At 38.1% G+C, this 18,584-nt stretch overlaps 1 protein-coding gene across 2 annotated transcripts in view; it reads right to left on the minus strand.

Annotated features, from left to right (window-relative positions):
- Positions 1-8,248: 8,248 nt before the first annotated feature.
- The window catches only part of MRPL13 (mitochondrial ribosomal protein L13), a 37,785-nt gene continuing 27,449 nt past the window's right edge, over positions 8,249-18,584 (minus strand). For both annotated transcript variants that reach the window (XM_081258581.1, XM_081258580.1), the window contains one exon: positions 8,249-8,537. In XM_081258581.1, the coding sequence (XP_081114707.1) occupies positions 8,516-8,537 (22 nt within the window). In that variant the 3' untranslated portion in view covers positions 8,249-8,515. The remainder of the gene's footprint in view (positions 8,538-18,584) is intronic.

An 18,584-nucleotide genomic window follows, 5' to 3' on the forward strand; every position in this document is an offset into this window, starting at 1 on the left:
AAACTGAGTCAGATAGAAAAGATATGTATAATTACTGAAGACATTCATCTCCATTTTTCCCTGTCCTGTCATCTGGCCCACATTCAGTGACTCCTGATAAAACCGTATCCCTGTTATGCCCTAAAACTCATGTCACAAAATCGTTAACCAGCTGAGCTTTCACTCTGAGAAATCATTGTTATTTGAATTGCTAAGTTATTGAATAGATGTATTGAAGAGGATTTGGTTATTAGAAAATTCATGTGCTTTCACTTTACCTGTCCTTTCTCGTGTATATGGTTATATTATGCTTCTGAGCTGACAAATTTGCAGGTTGAAAGGATCGAACTTCACAGATAGAGTTCTTTTTACAAACATTCCAGTTATCAGATTTGGACACCACAAGTAGAAGCCTTGCTAACTAAATCTCCATTGTCACTGGCCACCTGCTCTTGTTCTTGGAGTGTTGCCAACAAGTTCTATCTCTGATTCCACTCTCAAGTGTGAGCATGTTTTATCAAATCAGGAGTGAGCCACAACTTGAAGGACCACAGGCCACAGAAAAGCTAGGAAAAATGGATACAATTCAAAAGCTGATTGTACAGGCAGCAATAACAGTCTGTCTAGAGCATTGGGAAAGTTTACTTTTCTTCTCCTGAAATATCTACAGTCCACATCTGGAGTGCTTTCTGAAGGAACTGGGTCTATACCTGCATGGCTAAAGATAGCTTTGAAGAATGGAGAGTAATTAAAAAGACTATGAACCCGGTCACGCATCTACCCAGCAGCTTGGCAGTGTGCGAATAGCCTGATGGTTTATGCTGTCATATTTCTAGACAGCTGAACAATGACATTTGTGGTCACCAGAAAGATTATGGCTTGGACACCACTTCTGAACCCTAACATTTACTTGTTTTTTTGTTTTTTTGAATTTTTGCACCTATCAAAGCAGGCACTGACTGCAGCAATATCAGGTGTGTTTGGAATCCATCACTTGCTTTGTCACTCAGTAGGGACCTATATTAGCTTGGAGTTGTTTACCATACATTCTTCCTTTAACTGATTAAAGACTGGCCTTCTCATCTCCCTAAATCTGGTATCACTAAAGAGACACTCTGTACGGTCAGGCAACTCAAGGTGACTGTTCCCTTGCTCTCTGTACGTCCCCTGATCGACCGGTGCCTGCTTCACCGACACCCCACTCACATGACTGACCTTCCTATATGCTTGCACCAGGCCCCAGCTAGTGATTGTTCTTATCCAAGGAGTGGTGAGGGGCGTGCCCATCTGCAAATTTCCCTGGTAACCGATGAGCCAACCTGAGGTCAATTCCCCCTGTAACTGGCAATCTCCGAATTCCCCCTGGGAGCGAAGACTGCACCCTGTCCTGCCCGTGGTCTGCTGCACGTGGTGGGGTGTTGCTCCAGGACCTTGCTTCAGAGAGGTAGGCTCCCCCATCCATTAAACCACTGATGTCTCTGTTGCTGACTCTGGGCTCTTCTGTCTTGAAGCTGGGTGAGTAGAGGCCTTGCAGGCCTGCAGGGTGCAGCCCAACACCGGTGCCAGATAATTCATATTGGCTGCTGTGTTAGAGACAGGCTAGCTTCAGCTAAAATTATATTCTCTTCTTCTTGAGCACAAATTATTTTCTCATTTCCAGACTCCCTCAGTATGGCCACGTGACATGTTCTCAACCTATGAAATATGTTTGTGGCTTCCGAGGCAAGGGAGTTAAAGAAGTACGTGTGTGTTGTCTACCTGTTTCTTTCCCATTTGCCACCTGAATGCAGGGGACCCCAAGGTCTTCTAGGAGGCTGGAGTTATAAGATGGAGGGTGTTTGGGTTCCAGAATTGACTCTGTGGGAGGCCATGCTAACTCCTTGCTTGTTCCTGGAATATGCCAGGTAATGTCCTATCACATCTTGGCATTCCCACTGCCTGGAATGCTCTTCCTCCAGATATAACCTCGTGGATCACTCCCTCTCCATGGAAGCTGTCCAGGCGTCCCACAGGTTTAACTCAATTCTGACACTATCTAGCATCAGATGCCACAGGTTAAGGGCTCAGTCCCACAAGAAGGCCCTCATTTCAGATGCCAGTCACAGGGCCAAGTTATCACCTGGGCTTCTGACCGACTGCTGTAAATCAGAAGTTTGCACGATCCCCTCCTTGGGTTCGATTACTTTGCAAGAACGGCTCACAGAACTCAGTAAACTTCAGTTTACTTACTTGATTATTGCTTTATTACAAAGAATATGAAAGGATACGAATCAACAGCCAGATGAAGAGATACAGAGGGCGAGGCCTGAGCAAAAGAGCCTCTGTCCCCATGGAGTTGGGGGCTCAGCACGTTGACATGTGGGTGTGTTTTTTTTTCCCCAGCCTGGAAGCTCTCAGAAGCCTGACCTTTGGGTTTTTATGGAGGCCTTATTACATAGGCATGACTGACTAAATCATTGACTGTCGTTGATTATTTCAAACTCCAGCTCCTCTCCCCACCCTGTCATCCTTAGATGTGGTCCAAAAGCACCTCATTAACATAACAAACGGCACCTTTATGGCTCTCATCACTCAGGAAATGTCGAGGTTTCTAAGAGCTCTGTGCCAGAAACAGGGAGGAAGACCAAATATCTATCTATATATATATATCAGGTAGATATATCTATCTATATATATATATATACACACACACATCAAGTATATACATCAAGTATATATATATCAAGTATATATATCAAATATATGTATATATAGCAAGTTTATGTATATATACATCAAGTATATGTATATATATCAAATATATATACATATCAAGTATATATATTAAGTATATGTATATATCAAGTATATATATCAAATATATAGAAAGTATATATATATCATATATATATATATATATATATATTTATTATAAATCACAACGGGACACCATGATAGCAGGAAACTTTTATTCACGTATGCATCTCAAACACCTAGAACAATTTCTGGAGCATAAATATTGGTTGAAAGACTGTGCAACGGAGCAGCTGATTCCTTGTAAGTATAGACTAGAGAGCTGGCTAATTAATCACTGCTTCCACGGTTTAGACTTCTAGGTTAGATTTTCCGAAGGACACACTTATGCATATTTCTCCATGATTTATTGGCTCTGCATATCCACCGTGCCAGTAACAGTGCATAATAATAAAGTAACTGATAATATTTTTCTAACAACTTATAAAAATATTTTATTTGGACTTTGTGAATTTGCCAAAAAGTAAAAGAAGGATAGGCTTTATGCTCAGAATTTCCTCTAAATATTAAAAACCCTAATATGTATAAAATAGATAACTAATAGGAACCTGCCGTATAAAAAATAAATAAAATTCAAAAAAAGTAAAATAAAAACCCTTTTTAGTTTCATGATTGGTAAAGAAGATGCCAGATGGCATCATCATTTTATTTATTTATTTATTTATTTATTTATTTATTTATTTATTTATTTATTTATTTATTTATTTTTGGCATCATCATTTTAAAGTGTTGATTTTCAATGGTTTAATACAGGTTGACAAGTTGGAGCTCCATAACCCCAACAGATAAAGCACAGGTGTGCCATGAGCAACAGATGCTCTTCTGGCAGCCACTGTTTGCAAGACTTTAATAGGTATTAACTTTGGAATTGAAAAGTGAAGGCAGTGAAAGCAAAGTCAACACTTGAAATAAAGACTTTGTTGAAAATCAAAGAGCTTCTCATGGACCAAATGGCACTGGCAAAAATGTGTGTCTCCTTCAGTGGTCCTGTTTATGCCATCTTCATGTGGAAAAGGTATCCTAAACCTTTCTGGCAGCCAGCCTAATAAAAGTTGGCCTCAGGTGGAGTGACTGGCTGTTTTATTGGTAGCTGATCTCAGGTTAACATTCATCTAAGGTGAAGCCCTGAGCAGTAGTGATGCTGCAAAACTACTCAAACCTCTTATTTTAAGCTTTTGGGAAGAGACAGAGGGGTGGGGGGAGGGAGAGAGGCTCTTTCTCTGCAAGAACCTATATTTAAGTTGATATGGAGTCTTAATGTCTGTCTTGGAAAGATCATACCTTCTTAAATAGGGTTCTATCCAATTCAAACAGCATTGTAGAGATAGGCAGCAAAATCCCTCCTGGGGCTTTTAGGCTTTGCAGACTCAGAACTTGCTACCGGTCTATGGGAGAATTTTCAGCCAGGAGACACCTGGACATTTAATGTTGTTCTTGGCCGACTGTGGTACTAAACCCCTTTTCCAGGAGAAGGTAGGAAAACAAATCATGCAGCATAGAAAAAAGATGGGGCACTGGCATAGTGACTGTGCCTGGGTCTGGCAACGAGGGAATTAGCAAGAAAGGAGAGGAAAGGACTCTAGTAAGAATCTGATAACTGCAATTTACATGCATTTTTTAAAAAAAACTTCCTTCGTTTAGGTTAAACCTGACAAGTAAAACAAAATTCTGCTCTTCAGTCACTTTTAAAGATGGCAGCATTGCTTCATCACTACGACCCTAGCCTCTGGGCCAGCTTGTGGCCCAGTTTATCTGAACAAAGACATTATTTATCAACCTCAGTGCCCATAGTTCTTAGTATTTGCTTTGTAAATTTAGAGTAGGAAGTAGGATGAGAAAAGAAAGTATTGCATTCTGGGTAAAGGATGGCTTTAAAGACCTGCTTTAGAACTTAGCTCTATCTTGGCCCACCTGCTAGGTCCTAATGGAACCCCGGGGATTCCCCAGGCCTGGAGATGAGGGCAGGCTGTGGCAATGACGTCACTAGTAGGTGGGCCCTACTCCAACCCAGGCATGATAAAGGGACGGCACCAGGCTCTTGTACAGCATATCCTAGGTGGTGACTTCTGCTGGGGTTGAGCGTGACCTCGTAGGACCGTGGATGAAGAGTCCGCCTGATGGAAGAATGAGCTAAACCAGGATTTACAGTGAGTACACTTGTCTGTCCTATAATGTGGCATATGCATTCCTAAAAAATAATCCCTGTGTGATGGATTATGGGTTTATGGGAAAAATGGAGTTGAGGCAGAAAAGCTCAAACCTTATACCGTCTTGTAAGTGATACAAGAAAACTATCACAGTTTTAAATATCACAAGTTCCTAATAAGGAAACATATTAAATATAGTATGATATTTTGACAAGACATGGAATTTGCTCGGCAGAGGTGCTGATAGCAAAGAGTTGTGGTTTTCGAACCATGGAGAATAGCTGGGAGGAAGATTATATTTTTTCAAATCGAACAGGAAACCAGAGGTAGATGGCTGTGGCTTATTGTTGCTTTTCGTTCCTGTGAATGGGCTTAAGACAAAAAGGGGACCTGGAAAATGGCAATTCAGAAACTTGAGAGGGGGCTAAAGCGTCAGAGAAAGGCCCACCCTTCTCTACCCCAAACTCTGCGTATGGTGAGTTGGATCCAGGGAGCCCCAGGTGGCACCCTCCCCAGCTGAGCCTGTTTGGTTCCTCTTATTCCTCATTGGCCTGAATATGTCTTTTTTATCTCTCCTTCAGGAGAGAAAATATTGGGTTGCTGTTTTAAAGAAACAATAGTTCTTTTATTGTTTTGTTAATTGACCCCCCTCAAAAGGAAGCTATTTGTGGGAACCCAAATGGGATCAGGTGACACAAAATGCTCTCCTGCTGCAGGAGGTTTGCAGTTATCCTTACCGACTGCAAATGAGTGCTTTTCAGTTTTCAGTGCCCCAGAAAGCAGGTGATTATTGGGAGGTTAAGATTAAGCTCTTTTTTTTTAAAGTGTTGTTTCTGTGTTCATTAATGTGATTACTTTATGCCCCACGCCCCCCCGCCGGATACTGCAAAATCACATTTTCTATGTTTCAAAACTCCACAATACTTAAGGCTTTTCCTTTGCTATTAGAATCAGGACACTTATGTTTTACTGAGGAGACACAGCAGGCAATGCGTGTAGGTAAAATGGAGAGACAAGGTGTTGTGTATTATTCTTTCACAGGTCATTATGCTCAACTGGATGGTGTTTTTCACATTTACCTGGTGTTAATAGCATAACACATAGCACCTGGTGAAAAACTGCATATGGACAAATAATTTTGGTTTTAGTGACTTGATTCCTTATCTGCACTAATTTGCACATTACAGGCACACATCACAACAGTATATATATATATATATATATATATACACACACACACACACACATATCAGCTTTCTTTTCCTTCCCATGTGATGTTGGAATAACTAGGGTTTCCTTCTTTTTCTGTAAATATTCGTATTTTTTAAAGTTCTCTTTTGTTTCTTCTGTTCATTCTACTTTAATTGGAACCACAATTCTAGTGGTTCAGCTTGTCTTCCCTGACTCAAGTTCCTGGGTCCCATACAGCGAGTTTTAATTTTTATTTGGCTACCTGTGTTGTGTTCTCCTAGGAAACGCACCGGTCTGGCTGTTAAACTCTCAAGCAATGGCAAATGGGCAGGATTGGGAAGTCTGATAGCTTCTGCTTCTCAAGGCCACTTGGTGCAAAAGCCTCTTTGCTCTGGTTCTCTCCGAATGCAAAATGGAGTTAACTCCCAGCAGCAGGAGGGGCAGTTCAGTCCAACAATAGAGCCCGTTTAGGTCTTCGTGGGTCTGTAGCTCAGGCAACCCCTCCCCCTACAAAAGGACTCTCACACAGCAAGTGAGAATGAGGTTTATGGTGATCAGTCTCAATATTTTTCCTGAATATTCAATATAGTGTATGTATGGGGAAATAGTTCCCAGGACTCCCTGCAGATACCAAAATCCAAGGATGCTCAAGTCCCATCCATACAATGGTGTGATACAATAGGCCCCCTGAATCCGTGGGTTCTGCATCCATGGATGTGGAGGGCTGACGGTATGATGACTGGGCTCAATATTATTATAAAGCATGTCGCTATGATCTCACTTTTTCAAATCCTGCAGCTGTGTTAGAAACAAGGGCTTCCTTCAGTGAGCCCTTCTCAGTCAAGAAATATGTGCCAGGCATTGTTCTAGGTGCTTGGGATATACCAGACAAAAATTCCTCCCTACTAAAGCTGCTGCACTGGGAGCTGGGGGCTTATTTCACACTGGCTCACACCCACCACATCAAAAGGGATGGAGCTTCTTTTTGGTCCAATAGTTTAAACTGTAACTGCCACTTCCTTGAATGGTAGCTGTTGACCTGTACCAGGTAATGCTTGCTTTAGTACAGAATTTGTGATACATAAATACTCACTTTTTCTCATCTAGTGGCGGCTAAGTCCATGGACTTCTGAGGCAGACTGCCTGGATCCAAACCTGATTTTGCCACTTAGCAGTTCTGTGACCTTGGCCAAGTTACTTATTGCTGCCTCAGCGTGCCCACTTTTAAATGGGGAGGTAACATTATGTACATTATAGGGTGATACAGGGATTAAATGAATTTTAATTTATATAAAGCAGTTGTGTTTGGCATATTAGCAGGTGCTTACTATCAATACTTTATATTTAATGTTTATACTGTTTTCCCCTAAATGTACTAATATCACAGCTCATACGTAGTTTTATCAGCGCCTCTGACACCCAGGTGCACTTACTTACAAATCTATCTACAGCTCCTTTCTGCCCTGCAATAGACACTCTGCTCTTTGGTGGGGCATGGAGGTGTTGGGGGAAGACATGTGTGATTTCTGTTTCCCCAACACCTGGCATATAGCAGGCACTTAGTACATGTTTGCTGCATGAACGGGAGAAGGGGTCAGAGACACTCCTTGATTGGCTAGGGCAAGAGAAGAAAACGACCATAAAAATGCCCAAATGCAGTGTCTCAGCATTTTAATTCCCAGGGAGGAGATTTTGCTGGACCCATTGATCCCAGTGGCCCAACCTCAGTGCCCAGCACAGAGGTGAACAGGAGCCAACAGGAGAGATATGGACACACAGTGCGGGGGTCTGCAAACAGCGTCACAGGTGGGGCAGTGAGATTTCTAGGGAGCAGATAGGCATTACTTTGTTATTTTGGTGTCATGGAAACCAAGAGGCTCTATGGGACATAGGAAAAAGTGAAGCAGTTTGAAAATACCTCAGGACAAACCTTACCCTACTGAGCTGGAGGGATGAACTCAGATGATGCGAGGTTAGATAAAACAGTCACTGAAAAGAAAAGTGAAGGTGGGCCTTGTTTTCCCAGGTGTCAAAAACAGGGAGCTGGAACGTGAGGAAATCTGCATGAATGGGCACTTGGCAATTTTAACTGCAGTGCTACCTAGGGTTTGATTTTTTTCATTAAGTGAGAAATTGAATAGTTAACCAATTAAGCAGTTTTATTCTTATCATTATAACATTCAAATCAGATTACATAATAAAACAATTCTATAAAATAATGTATTTTATTGCAATTTCCTATTGAAGGAATATCCCTTCCTGAACTTTCCCCACAAACTTTCAGCACCCATAACAGGTTTCTTGTCAAAAGGCAGCAATTGTTTCACCTTGCCCTGTAGGAAGGAGAAACTCATCAGGAAGAAGTTTCAGTCACCGCACTGTTATTTTCTGAAATTTTCTTTCTCCTACAGCCGATAATCTTCAGGTCTGAAAGACAAAAATAAACATTTATTTTTTCACAAATCAGTTTCATTTTCTCCCGCATGATGCAAGAAGATTATTTTCCAATTCAAAATGAAAGTAACTGTTCATCAAGAAATATCTACTGGGCTTCCCTGGTGGCGCAGTGGTTGAGAGTCCACCTGCCGATGCAAGGGACACACGTTTGTGCCCCAGTCCGGGAAGATCCCACATGCCGCGGAACGGGTGGGCCCGTGAGGCATGGCCGCTGAGCCTGCGTGTCCGGAGCCTGTGCTCCGCAACGGGAGAGGCCACAACAGTGAGAGGCCCACATACCGCAAAAAAAACCCAAACAAAAACAAACAAACAAAAAAAGAAATATCTACAAATATTATATCTAAATTTTTGGTGAAAAACATTAAGGCCAAATCATCACAAAGTAGAACAGTTAAGTGACAGTTCCCAAGTTCTTTGCAGAGTATAAATATAGGCCCCCGTGTGCCTATGAATGAATGTATGTAGTGACTTAAAAGCTTGAATTCAATTTCCCAAAAGCCCTTTTAATAGAAAGGATTATATATAAAGATATGGACTTGTCTAATAATGGCAAATTCTGAATGAGCAGTTTCGCTATTTGTATTATTTTATCATATGCTAAATTTAATTTTCATTACAGTAGCATACAAAATACATGTATAAACACCAGCCCTTTGATATTTTAATTACACACACATTTATTATATACCTATATGGTCTTTTAATTTACTATATACATATAGTCTCTTCTTTGTTTATATATTTATAGGATTGATCACACCTGAAAGTTCCTTCCAGTAGTAAATTAAAAGAAAGAACATTTTCAGAGAAATGTTAAATTTTAACAATGGAGAAAATGAGGAATAGGAAATTATGAAATGCGAAAACTGTTAGTGTCCTGTTATCTTTTACAGAGTAGTGTAATTGTAGGTATTGAGCTCCTACGGAATTTTCAGAAGGAATTTAGTGATTAGTAAACTAAATAGATATTTTTGAAACAGCTGTAAAAATATTCAACAGTTTGAATTCCTTTAAAAAAGGAAACAGGTGAACTCTGTTTGCCCTGAAACAACTTATCTCATCCCTTTCTACATTTAAATTTAAAAAAAAAAAAAAAAAAAAAAAGACAAAGAGACCAGATAGCCCAGATAGGAAGACCAACAGTCTGGTAACTAAGTAAATGAACTACATTACAATTTAAAATTATTATTTAACTCTGAGGAACACAGGCACTGATGTGGAAACTAACCAAATATGCTTCACCATATAGTCATTCTGTAACAACAAGAAGAGAAACTGCAGCATTTTGTCACAGTCTCTGAAATCTCTTTTCAAATGTAAAAACTGAATCCAAAGTCTGGGAAATGACAGTTTGATACAATAGCTGGAAGGGGCTCCAAAGTGCACCCTTTTAATCTTGGGTATGTGACTCAATACAATCAAAGTTCCTAGTCAAGAGACACCAGTGCATTTTAAGAAACAATTTATTCTCCCGTCCAGCTGGTTCATATAATTACAAAAGGGTGGCGGTAATGCCATTGGAAAGAAATCTTCTAAGATTTCTAACAAGTAGTCCTAACAAGAAGTCTCTGCAATTCCACTCAATAAAATTAAATGTGCTTAGTCACAGTCTGGTTGTTTCCAAACCAAAAGTTAATTTATTAACAATGAGACGACGAAAGTACCCTTTAGTGGAATTTACAAGTAAAATAGGAAACATGTATGAAGGGTATAATCTGTCACGTAAAACATGTTGACAGTGACCTGAAGGCAATCGGGGGCTAATAAAGCCCAATTTTGTTTCAAGACATTTTGGAGGAAGTGAGGAGGGTTAAGATGAGGGCTCTGTTAGGGCTGGGGCAGTGATGGGTAAGAAGAAAGGATGGGCTCAGGATTCAAGAAGCAGAAAATTAACTTGACCAGGGCAGGGAGGGGAAGAGGGAAGAGACCAGGGGCATGACAGAGGAAGGAGCTACTGGAAAATGACACTTCAAGGATGACTATTAATTTTCAGCTTGAAGAACTCAGGAAATGGCAATGCTATCTATTTGTTCTGGAGAGGGTATACAGGCAGGAGAACAGATTCTGAAGGGAAGGATTTTGTTTTGAATATGATGAAACCTGGCCATGGCAGGCAGCTAGAAAGTAGGATTTGGAGTTTAGGAGAAATGGGGCAAAGGGAAAGACATCTGAGAGTCTCTAACATAGATTCTTTCTTATCCCACTTCCACATAGTGGAAGAACTTTCACTAGCTCTCCACTGCTTTGTCAAATTCAAGCACAGAGTTCAACACATAACCCTCCAGGACATGGTCCCAGTTAACCTTTCTGAGGCATTCTTTCCACACCCTGTCCGTTCTGGTCCCATTATACTACTTGCTATTGCCCAGATAGAAACTTTCAGACCGCTGGACTTGGGTACTTGATATTTTCTGCACTTGGAGTATCTCCTATCTCTTTTCTGCCTGGTGGACTTGACTAATCCTTCAAAATCCAGCCCCCAGATCACATGTTCTGGGAAACCCTACACAGCTCTTCCTTTTCTAACTTAGGCACGGCTCTTTTCCCTGAGATCACCAGAGAACTTCATGCATACTTCTATTACAGTGTTTCTCAAATTACATTTGCCCTAAGTAAGTGAACAAATGTTGTTATGTATGTAAATAACAGTGCTGTGTGCTTATCAGATGCCATGAAATACACTAACTACCTCACAGGCACTATCTCATTTTACCCTCCTGACTATATAGTGAGAGAGACACTGTTATCAACCCCATTTTACAGTTGACAAAACTGATGCTCAGAGGGGCTGAGTAACTTGTCTAAGGATACACAGCTAGGAAGTGGATGGTAGTGATCTAGTGCAGACCTTCTGACTCCAGTGTTTGCAAGCACCATTTTATTCTACACAACTCCTATCCTTTGAAGGCACAGTCCCAATATAATTGATCTTATACTACCAGCAATTAGCACAGTATCTTGCATGTAGTGGAGGCTTGTAAGATACTTGTAATTATAGTGACCACCTTGAAAATGCCACTTTGTTTGCAGACTCATCCTTTCTGCTTTTGGAATCTTTTGCAGATGGTTAATTTGCTTCTAAGTGGGGGGAAACAGTATCATAGCCAAGAGACTAGATACACTAGATGTTCGCAGAGCTAGAAATATCAACTCATGTGCGAGACAATCAAACATATTACATGGCTACAGGAGGTACCCCTGTGGGGAAAAGTGAGGTTTTTACACTAAATTTGGTTCTATTTCTCTCTCCACCTACACAAATGAAAGCAGGTACACTTACAACACATTTGTATTGCTTAATCCCACTAAAAGAAGGCAATTCAAGATAATATAAGAAAGGGGAGGGGAGTGGAGGGCTATTTAGCTGAGTGGGTCTCAAACTTCAGTGGGCATACAAATTGCTTGGGCTCTTGTAAAAATGCAGATTTTGATTCAGTTAGTCTGTAGAGGGTCTCATGATTCTGCATTTCTAACAAACTCCCATGTGATGCAATGCTGGTCCATGGACCACACACTGACAAGCAAGGGTTCACCTCAGACCTCCGACAGAGCTGTTCATTAAGACGGAGGGCGCGACTATTTGAAGATGCTGAAGAAGCAAAAGAAGCGCTTTCAGTAGGAAGTTTCTAAAGCTGTGCTGTGCCTAACAGAAGGTAACACACTTCCTCATTAGCTAGACATGATTCCAATAGATATATAGTATCCTTCTGGCTCTTTACCCACCAGAGGACTTTATTAACAGGCAGCTTTATGCTTTTCTGATACAACAGTAACTAATTGTAAATTATGATAACATCAACAGAGGCTGGGTACTAAAATTCCTTTAGCATCTATCATGAAAGAAAGATTAACTTGGACTTCCCTGGTGGTGCAGTGGATAAGACTCCGTGCTCCTAATGCAGGAGGCCCAGCTTCAATCCCTGGTCAGATAACTAGATCCCACATGCATACCGCAACTAAGAGTTTGCATGCCATAACTAAGGAGCCCGCCTGCCGCAACTAAGACCTGGAGCAACCAAATAAATAAATAAATATTTAAAAAAAAAGATTAACTATCTTTAGTAACTAAGTAAATGTCATTGTATTTAGGTTCTTAAAAAGTTGCTAGTCTATGTACATCAACATTACATTAATCAGAATTGAATTCTCAGGGACTTCCCTGGCGGTCCAGTGGTTAAGACTCTGCACTTCCAAGGCAGGGAGCACGGGTTCAGTCCCTGGTTGGGGAACTAAGATCCCACACGTGGCATGGCCAAAAAAAATTAAAAAATTAAAAAATAGAAATAAAAAGTCCTGGGGATGTAATGTACAGCATGGCGACTATAGTTAACAACACTATACTGTATATCAAAAAAAAAAAAAGAAAGAAATACAAAAGGTCAGTCTGATTGAGTTTTAAGTCACTTCCACTATAAGAATGGAACTATTTAGAATAAACCATTCCAGGAAATCTGGTCACATCACATACTCCTTGAACTAAAGATGTTAGCTATACAGGTAACAGAGCAATGGTGCTGCTACACTCATTTCCCCAGACACTGTACCACTAGCCTGATCAGAAGAAGTTCAACAGTGATTTTTTAAAAACTAAACTCACTTCTAGGTACAATGGAATATTACTCAGCCATAAAAAAGAATGAAATAATGCCATTTGCAGCAACATGGATGGATCTAGAGATTATCATACTAAGTAAAGCAGACAGAGAAAGACAAATATCATACAATATCACTTATATGTGGAATCTAAAAAAATGATAGAAATGAACTTATTTACAAAACAGAAATAGACTCACAGACATAGAAAACAAACTAATGGTTGCCAAAGGGTAAAGGTGGCGGGGGGAGGGATAAATGAGGAGGTCAGGATTAACATATACACATTACTATATATAAAATAGATAATCAACAAGGACCTACTGTATATAGCATAGGGAACTTTATTAGTACTCTGTAATAACCAATATGGGAAAAGAATCTGAAAAGAATAGATACATGTATAACTGAATCACTTTGCTGTATACCTGAAACTAACACAACATTGAAATCAACTATACTCCAATATAAAATAAAAATTAAAAAATAAACTCATAAGATTGTTAAAATTGTTTAAATCGAAAATTTTTTCCAATTAAAATTAATAGGAATTATTGTTACATTCAATTACCACTTTTAAGTCATAAGCTCTATTGGCTAGGAAATGCAAATGATTTGATTTTGGTTGTTTATATAAAGATTGCTTTTTATTTTAACAACCAGTCCTAATGCGTTCATATCCAAAAGAACAGTATAGTTTAGAAGGCTTAATATGAGCAAAATTCAGGACTGGAAATACTGAGGTCTATGGTTTAAGCCAATGCTGTGCTGGTTGAAATGATGGAAAAGCTGGAACATAAGCTTTCTCCCCAAGTCCAGCTAATAACTTCTGACTGTGAAGAGTAGCAAATTAAGTTAAATCTTGTACGAAAATGCCACATGACTAGACTAGCACACAATTATGGAAAAACTTGAAGATGTGCAGGTCCCAGATCTTTATGGGTTTTGAAAAGGTAAAAAATCCTTCTCCACCGTCTTTAACTAAGTCTCTGATCTGAAGCACATTTTATAAAGCCATAGGTAAAATTATTTTTCTCTGGGCATTCATGTAACTAAAACCGAAAATCTGTATATTTTTGGGATGCGTAGCTTTTATATCGAAGGGCAAGCAGAAAGCTGAAATCCTTGCTGACTTCCAGAGCTATAGACTGGACAGGACGCTCACCAAGTCCCTTCTGCGGTGCTAACGTTCCTGGCACCCGTTTTCTTTTACAGAGCTGCATGAATTACCTATTAAACTCCCTAAATCTAATCCTACTTTCAGCAAAGACAATTCCAGGGCCAATCACGGTTGTCCTCAAGCCTTCTCACTTTCATCCTCATCCTCACTTTCTATCCTCTCTCTTTTGCAGGCACACTTCTAACAGCACACTCTGTAAAGAGAGTTAGACCAGGAACATAGGTTTGCATCATAAACGTCTGTTTTCAAGCATTTACTGATGCTGAAACTTTCCACACTTAAGTTTCTCTACAAAGGTGAGGGTTATGCTTAAAATAAAGCATTACTGATTTAACGAGTGAGGAGTAAAAAACATATTTCTTTTTTGATTTTGTTTCATCACTCTGTGGATAATGTGAAGCAACTCAAGTTGGAATTTTCTACATACCTAATTTTTCCTAAGAAAAGCTCTCCTACAGAGTTTTGTAGAAATGAAAATTAAAAGTTTCAAGTGAACTGTTTTATTTTTACCCTACATAATGAAAAATTTCCATTACAGTGACAGCATTATAATTTCCATGATTATTGTGGTTTTGTAATGTGTCGGCAAAACTGCAATGAGCATGGAAATAATTATTGACAGAATTAAAATAAGTTGACCATTTGAAAGCTACAATCTCAGGCAACTGAACTGTGAAAAAGAGATAGTGCTATTGTTTTATCTTTGAGAAACAAATTCTAAATGTGTACCCTACAACCACCACTTGCCCGTGGCAAATGCACATTTACTCTGTACCATCGAGAAACACAAGATAAAACCTTATAACATATTCTGACACAATTTACATATCCATGAGATGTAAAAACTACTAATACACCAAGTATACACACTAATTTAAGAAGTGAGGTGTATAGGCAATGTTTCTCATATGAGAAAGTGGCTTTTAGTTATAAAACAATATTTATAGTTTCCTCATAAATATCAGTTTCTTTCCTTCTGGTCTACCATTGTTTTAAAAATAAATAAACAACTAGCCTAACAAAATCTAGAGTATGCTGAAGTTAGCCCTGAGGGAATACAACTTTTTAAGTGATTGAAAATAACTTAAATGAAATCCCAACAATGGTAGCTGTTAACTGAGATTAAAATAATTTTGTTAATCACCTACTGGGTTCAAAGCTTATCAGAAGCTTTTTGTCTCTAACAGAAATGGTAAAGAACTTACGCTGAACCAAAAGCTAGTAATAGTTGCAATTAAAAAATGTACATTTTTATACTATAAACATATGTTAGGTTTTATTGCTAGGGAAACAAAAACCAAAGCAAGCTATTTTTGTGTGTATTTATTTATGGTGCAATCCAGGTACATCTGTTTCAGTCAAGTCTCTGCAGGTTCACCATCAGATCTATCTTGAATAATTTCCAATGACTACATTCCAAAGGAAGGTTATATTCTTGGCTTAGCTATTTTGAGTGGAACAAAAAGTATATTTTAAGTAGGTTCCTTCTCCAAAAGGAGAAAAAAATTTGTTTTCTCATAAAAGCGAATCTATCAGTAATGAGGAATCTCACTTTCAAGGGATTGCACTGCATGGTGTATCAAATATTTTAGTTGTAGTTCTAATGTATATACTATTTTACACTTGAACTTTATTAACACATAATATTAACACATATAAGTTAACTTAAGTTAACAGATATTGTGTGGCTACTAGTGAGGAAGGATCACAACTTTAATAAAGCATGAAGGAAAGCCTGTGTCTAATGTATATTCCTGCCAGAGGGAAATTTGGAATGAAAAGAAGGGGCAGGAAAATCCATTTCAAAACAGTAACTCAATAATGCATCAAGTGGCTCTAAGTTTCACTAAAAGTCTCCTTAAAAATAATTATAGAAAAGCCCTTTCTAATTCCATTAATATAATGAGGGCATTCAGTCACCTTCTAATTTGTTTTAAATGAACCAGTGATCCCTTAGTAAAATGAACAGTTTGATCAGTACTCTTTGACTATAATAACATTATAGTTTGTTGTGAATGGTTATTTCATTATCATACTGCCTGGATTAACTGATTTAGAATACGCTTTAGAATATTCATGATATATAACTCCACATGAATAATATGTGTTTGGTCACGTAACTAACCAAATACCACCTTTGGTATTTCCAGTTTAAAAAAAAAAAAGTACCACATCCATCTTGGTTAGGAATATAACTTCAATTATGACAGAGTTTCTATAAGAAAATCAGATATGACATACTTAGATTTACAGAATAAAACTGATGTCATATCCTGCAGCCATTGAAGATCATGCTTGTGGGGAAAAAAATCTTGTAAATTGGGAAAATGTGCAGTGAGACCATATTTAGAAAAAAATCATAATTTCCCAAATTTGTAAAACACACAAACGTACATACAACATAAAAACTAACACAAAGAAACAGGAAGTTAGCACACCAAAATGTTAAGTATGGTGAAATTATTTACTTATGTATATATCTTATTCTTATTTTCTACAATGAACATTTAGTAGTTTTTAAAACTCCCCCAAATTAAAATATTTTTCAACTGAACGCCTGAGTTTACTTTCCAAAGAGTATTATGTTTCAAGTAAATGTTGTCTATTTTATGTGCAGTCAATATTATTGTGAATTTTTAGTAAAGAAAAGGTTCCAGGGTGGTAAACTTAAGCTAATAAATGATTTCTATAAGTTAGGGATTAATTTCAATTTCTGGCAAATTCCACATCTCTTTTAAGGAACTTTTAAAAATGTTAACATCTTCCTAGAAAAATGTTCTATGTTTATATGGACTGAGTTTTAAGGATAAATGTAAGTTCTATGTAGTTTAAGTAGGTTATGTCTTGACTAAATGACCACGTAAATCTCTAAGAATAAGTTAAATTAAAATTATTTTTCCTAAAGTTTAAACATCATCAAAGTAGTTCAGAAGCTTCATTTCTCAGATGCCAAAGGAGGGAATAATTGTAACTATCATAGCATGTGGAACAAATTTTAAAACCTTTTATTTACTGATTTATCTAAATAAACCACTATATGATCTGGAGGAAAAAAATGAATTTAAATAAAAAGAATTAAAAACAGAATCTTAGGTTTTGACAAGAAGGCAAACTATTAAACAGGTATCTAAAAAGTAGCCAAGGAAAAGAGAAAAGCACTCCACACTTAATTCAGTTGTTAGAATGAAATCAGGTCACATAATGTATAGTTTCTCATCCACAAGTATGTCAATGTCAAGCAATCAAAACCAGAACATAAGGGAATAACAGAAAACGCACTTCCTTATTTTAGAGAGAAATACTTAACATGAGAATGTACCCTAATAACTAGCTGATAAAAATATCAGACATCATAAAGCCAATTTTTTCAATTTTTCACGAACAGTTTGTTAATCACTTGTTTGATAGCAACTGAAAAGCAGCCAGATAATTCAGATGATACAGTGAACAGGAACAAAAACAATAAAACAAAGGGTTTTTTAAGTTGGTCAGTTTCACTAATTCTGACATGAAGAATTAGTATTAAATTAGAGCATTTTACTACATATGTTCTAAAAATTATTTCTAACCTCATTTATAAAAGCTGATAAAAGGATACTCTATTTTTCATTTATTCATTCAATAAATATTTGCTGAGTGCCTACTTAATGAGCCAGTCACTGTGCTCAGTGCTAAGCAAGACAACATACACGTCCCTCATGGAGTCTCGTAAGGGAATGACATTAAACAGGTAATCATGCATATATTTAATTACATTAGAATAAATACAGTAAAAGAAAAGGAACACGTACAATGAGACCCTATAAAGGGGGCCTAACCCAGCTCAAGGATTATAGGAAGGACTTTTGGAGGAAGTTTTATTTAAATGCTTCATCATCTGCATTTCCTTGGCATCTGTCAAAAGGTATAGCACGTAGTATAAACTCAATAAAAGTTTGTAAAACGGAATTAAATAATTGCTTTAATGGTAATTTTTCAAATGTGTGTCCTAGTGCTTATTATAGTGTCTTGCACATAAGAGTGTCTTGCACATAATACATATTTGTTGAATAAATAAATAAATTAATGAAGCAGTTTACTTTTGTGGAAAGAACACAGGTTTTGGAATCAGCTACAACTAGTTTCAAATTCAGGCTGTACTACAAACCAGCCAACCTTTGGCTTAGTCTTAAAAACAGGAATAATGTATTTTATCTTATTGGTAAGAGAATTAGGTACAATGTATGTAAACCACCTAGCACAGT

The sequence above is a fragment of the Mesoplodon bidens genome (genome assembly GCF_964165515.1).
Source record: "Mesoplodon bidens genome assembly, chromosome: 16".
Taxonomy (NCBI): Eukaryota; Metazoa; Chordata; class Mammalia; order Artiodactyla; family Ziphiidae; genus Mesoplodon; species Mesoplodon bidens.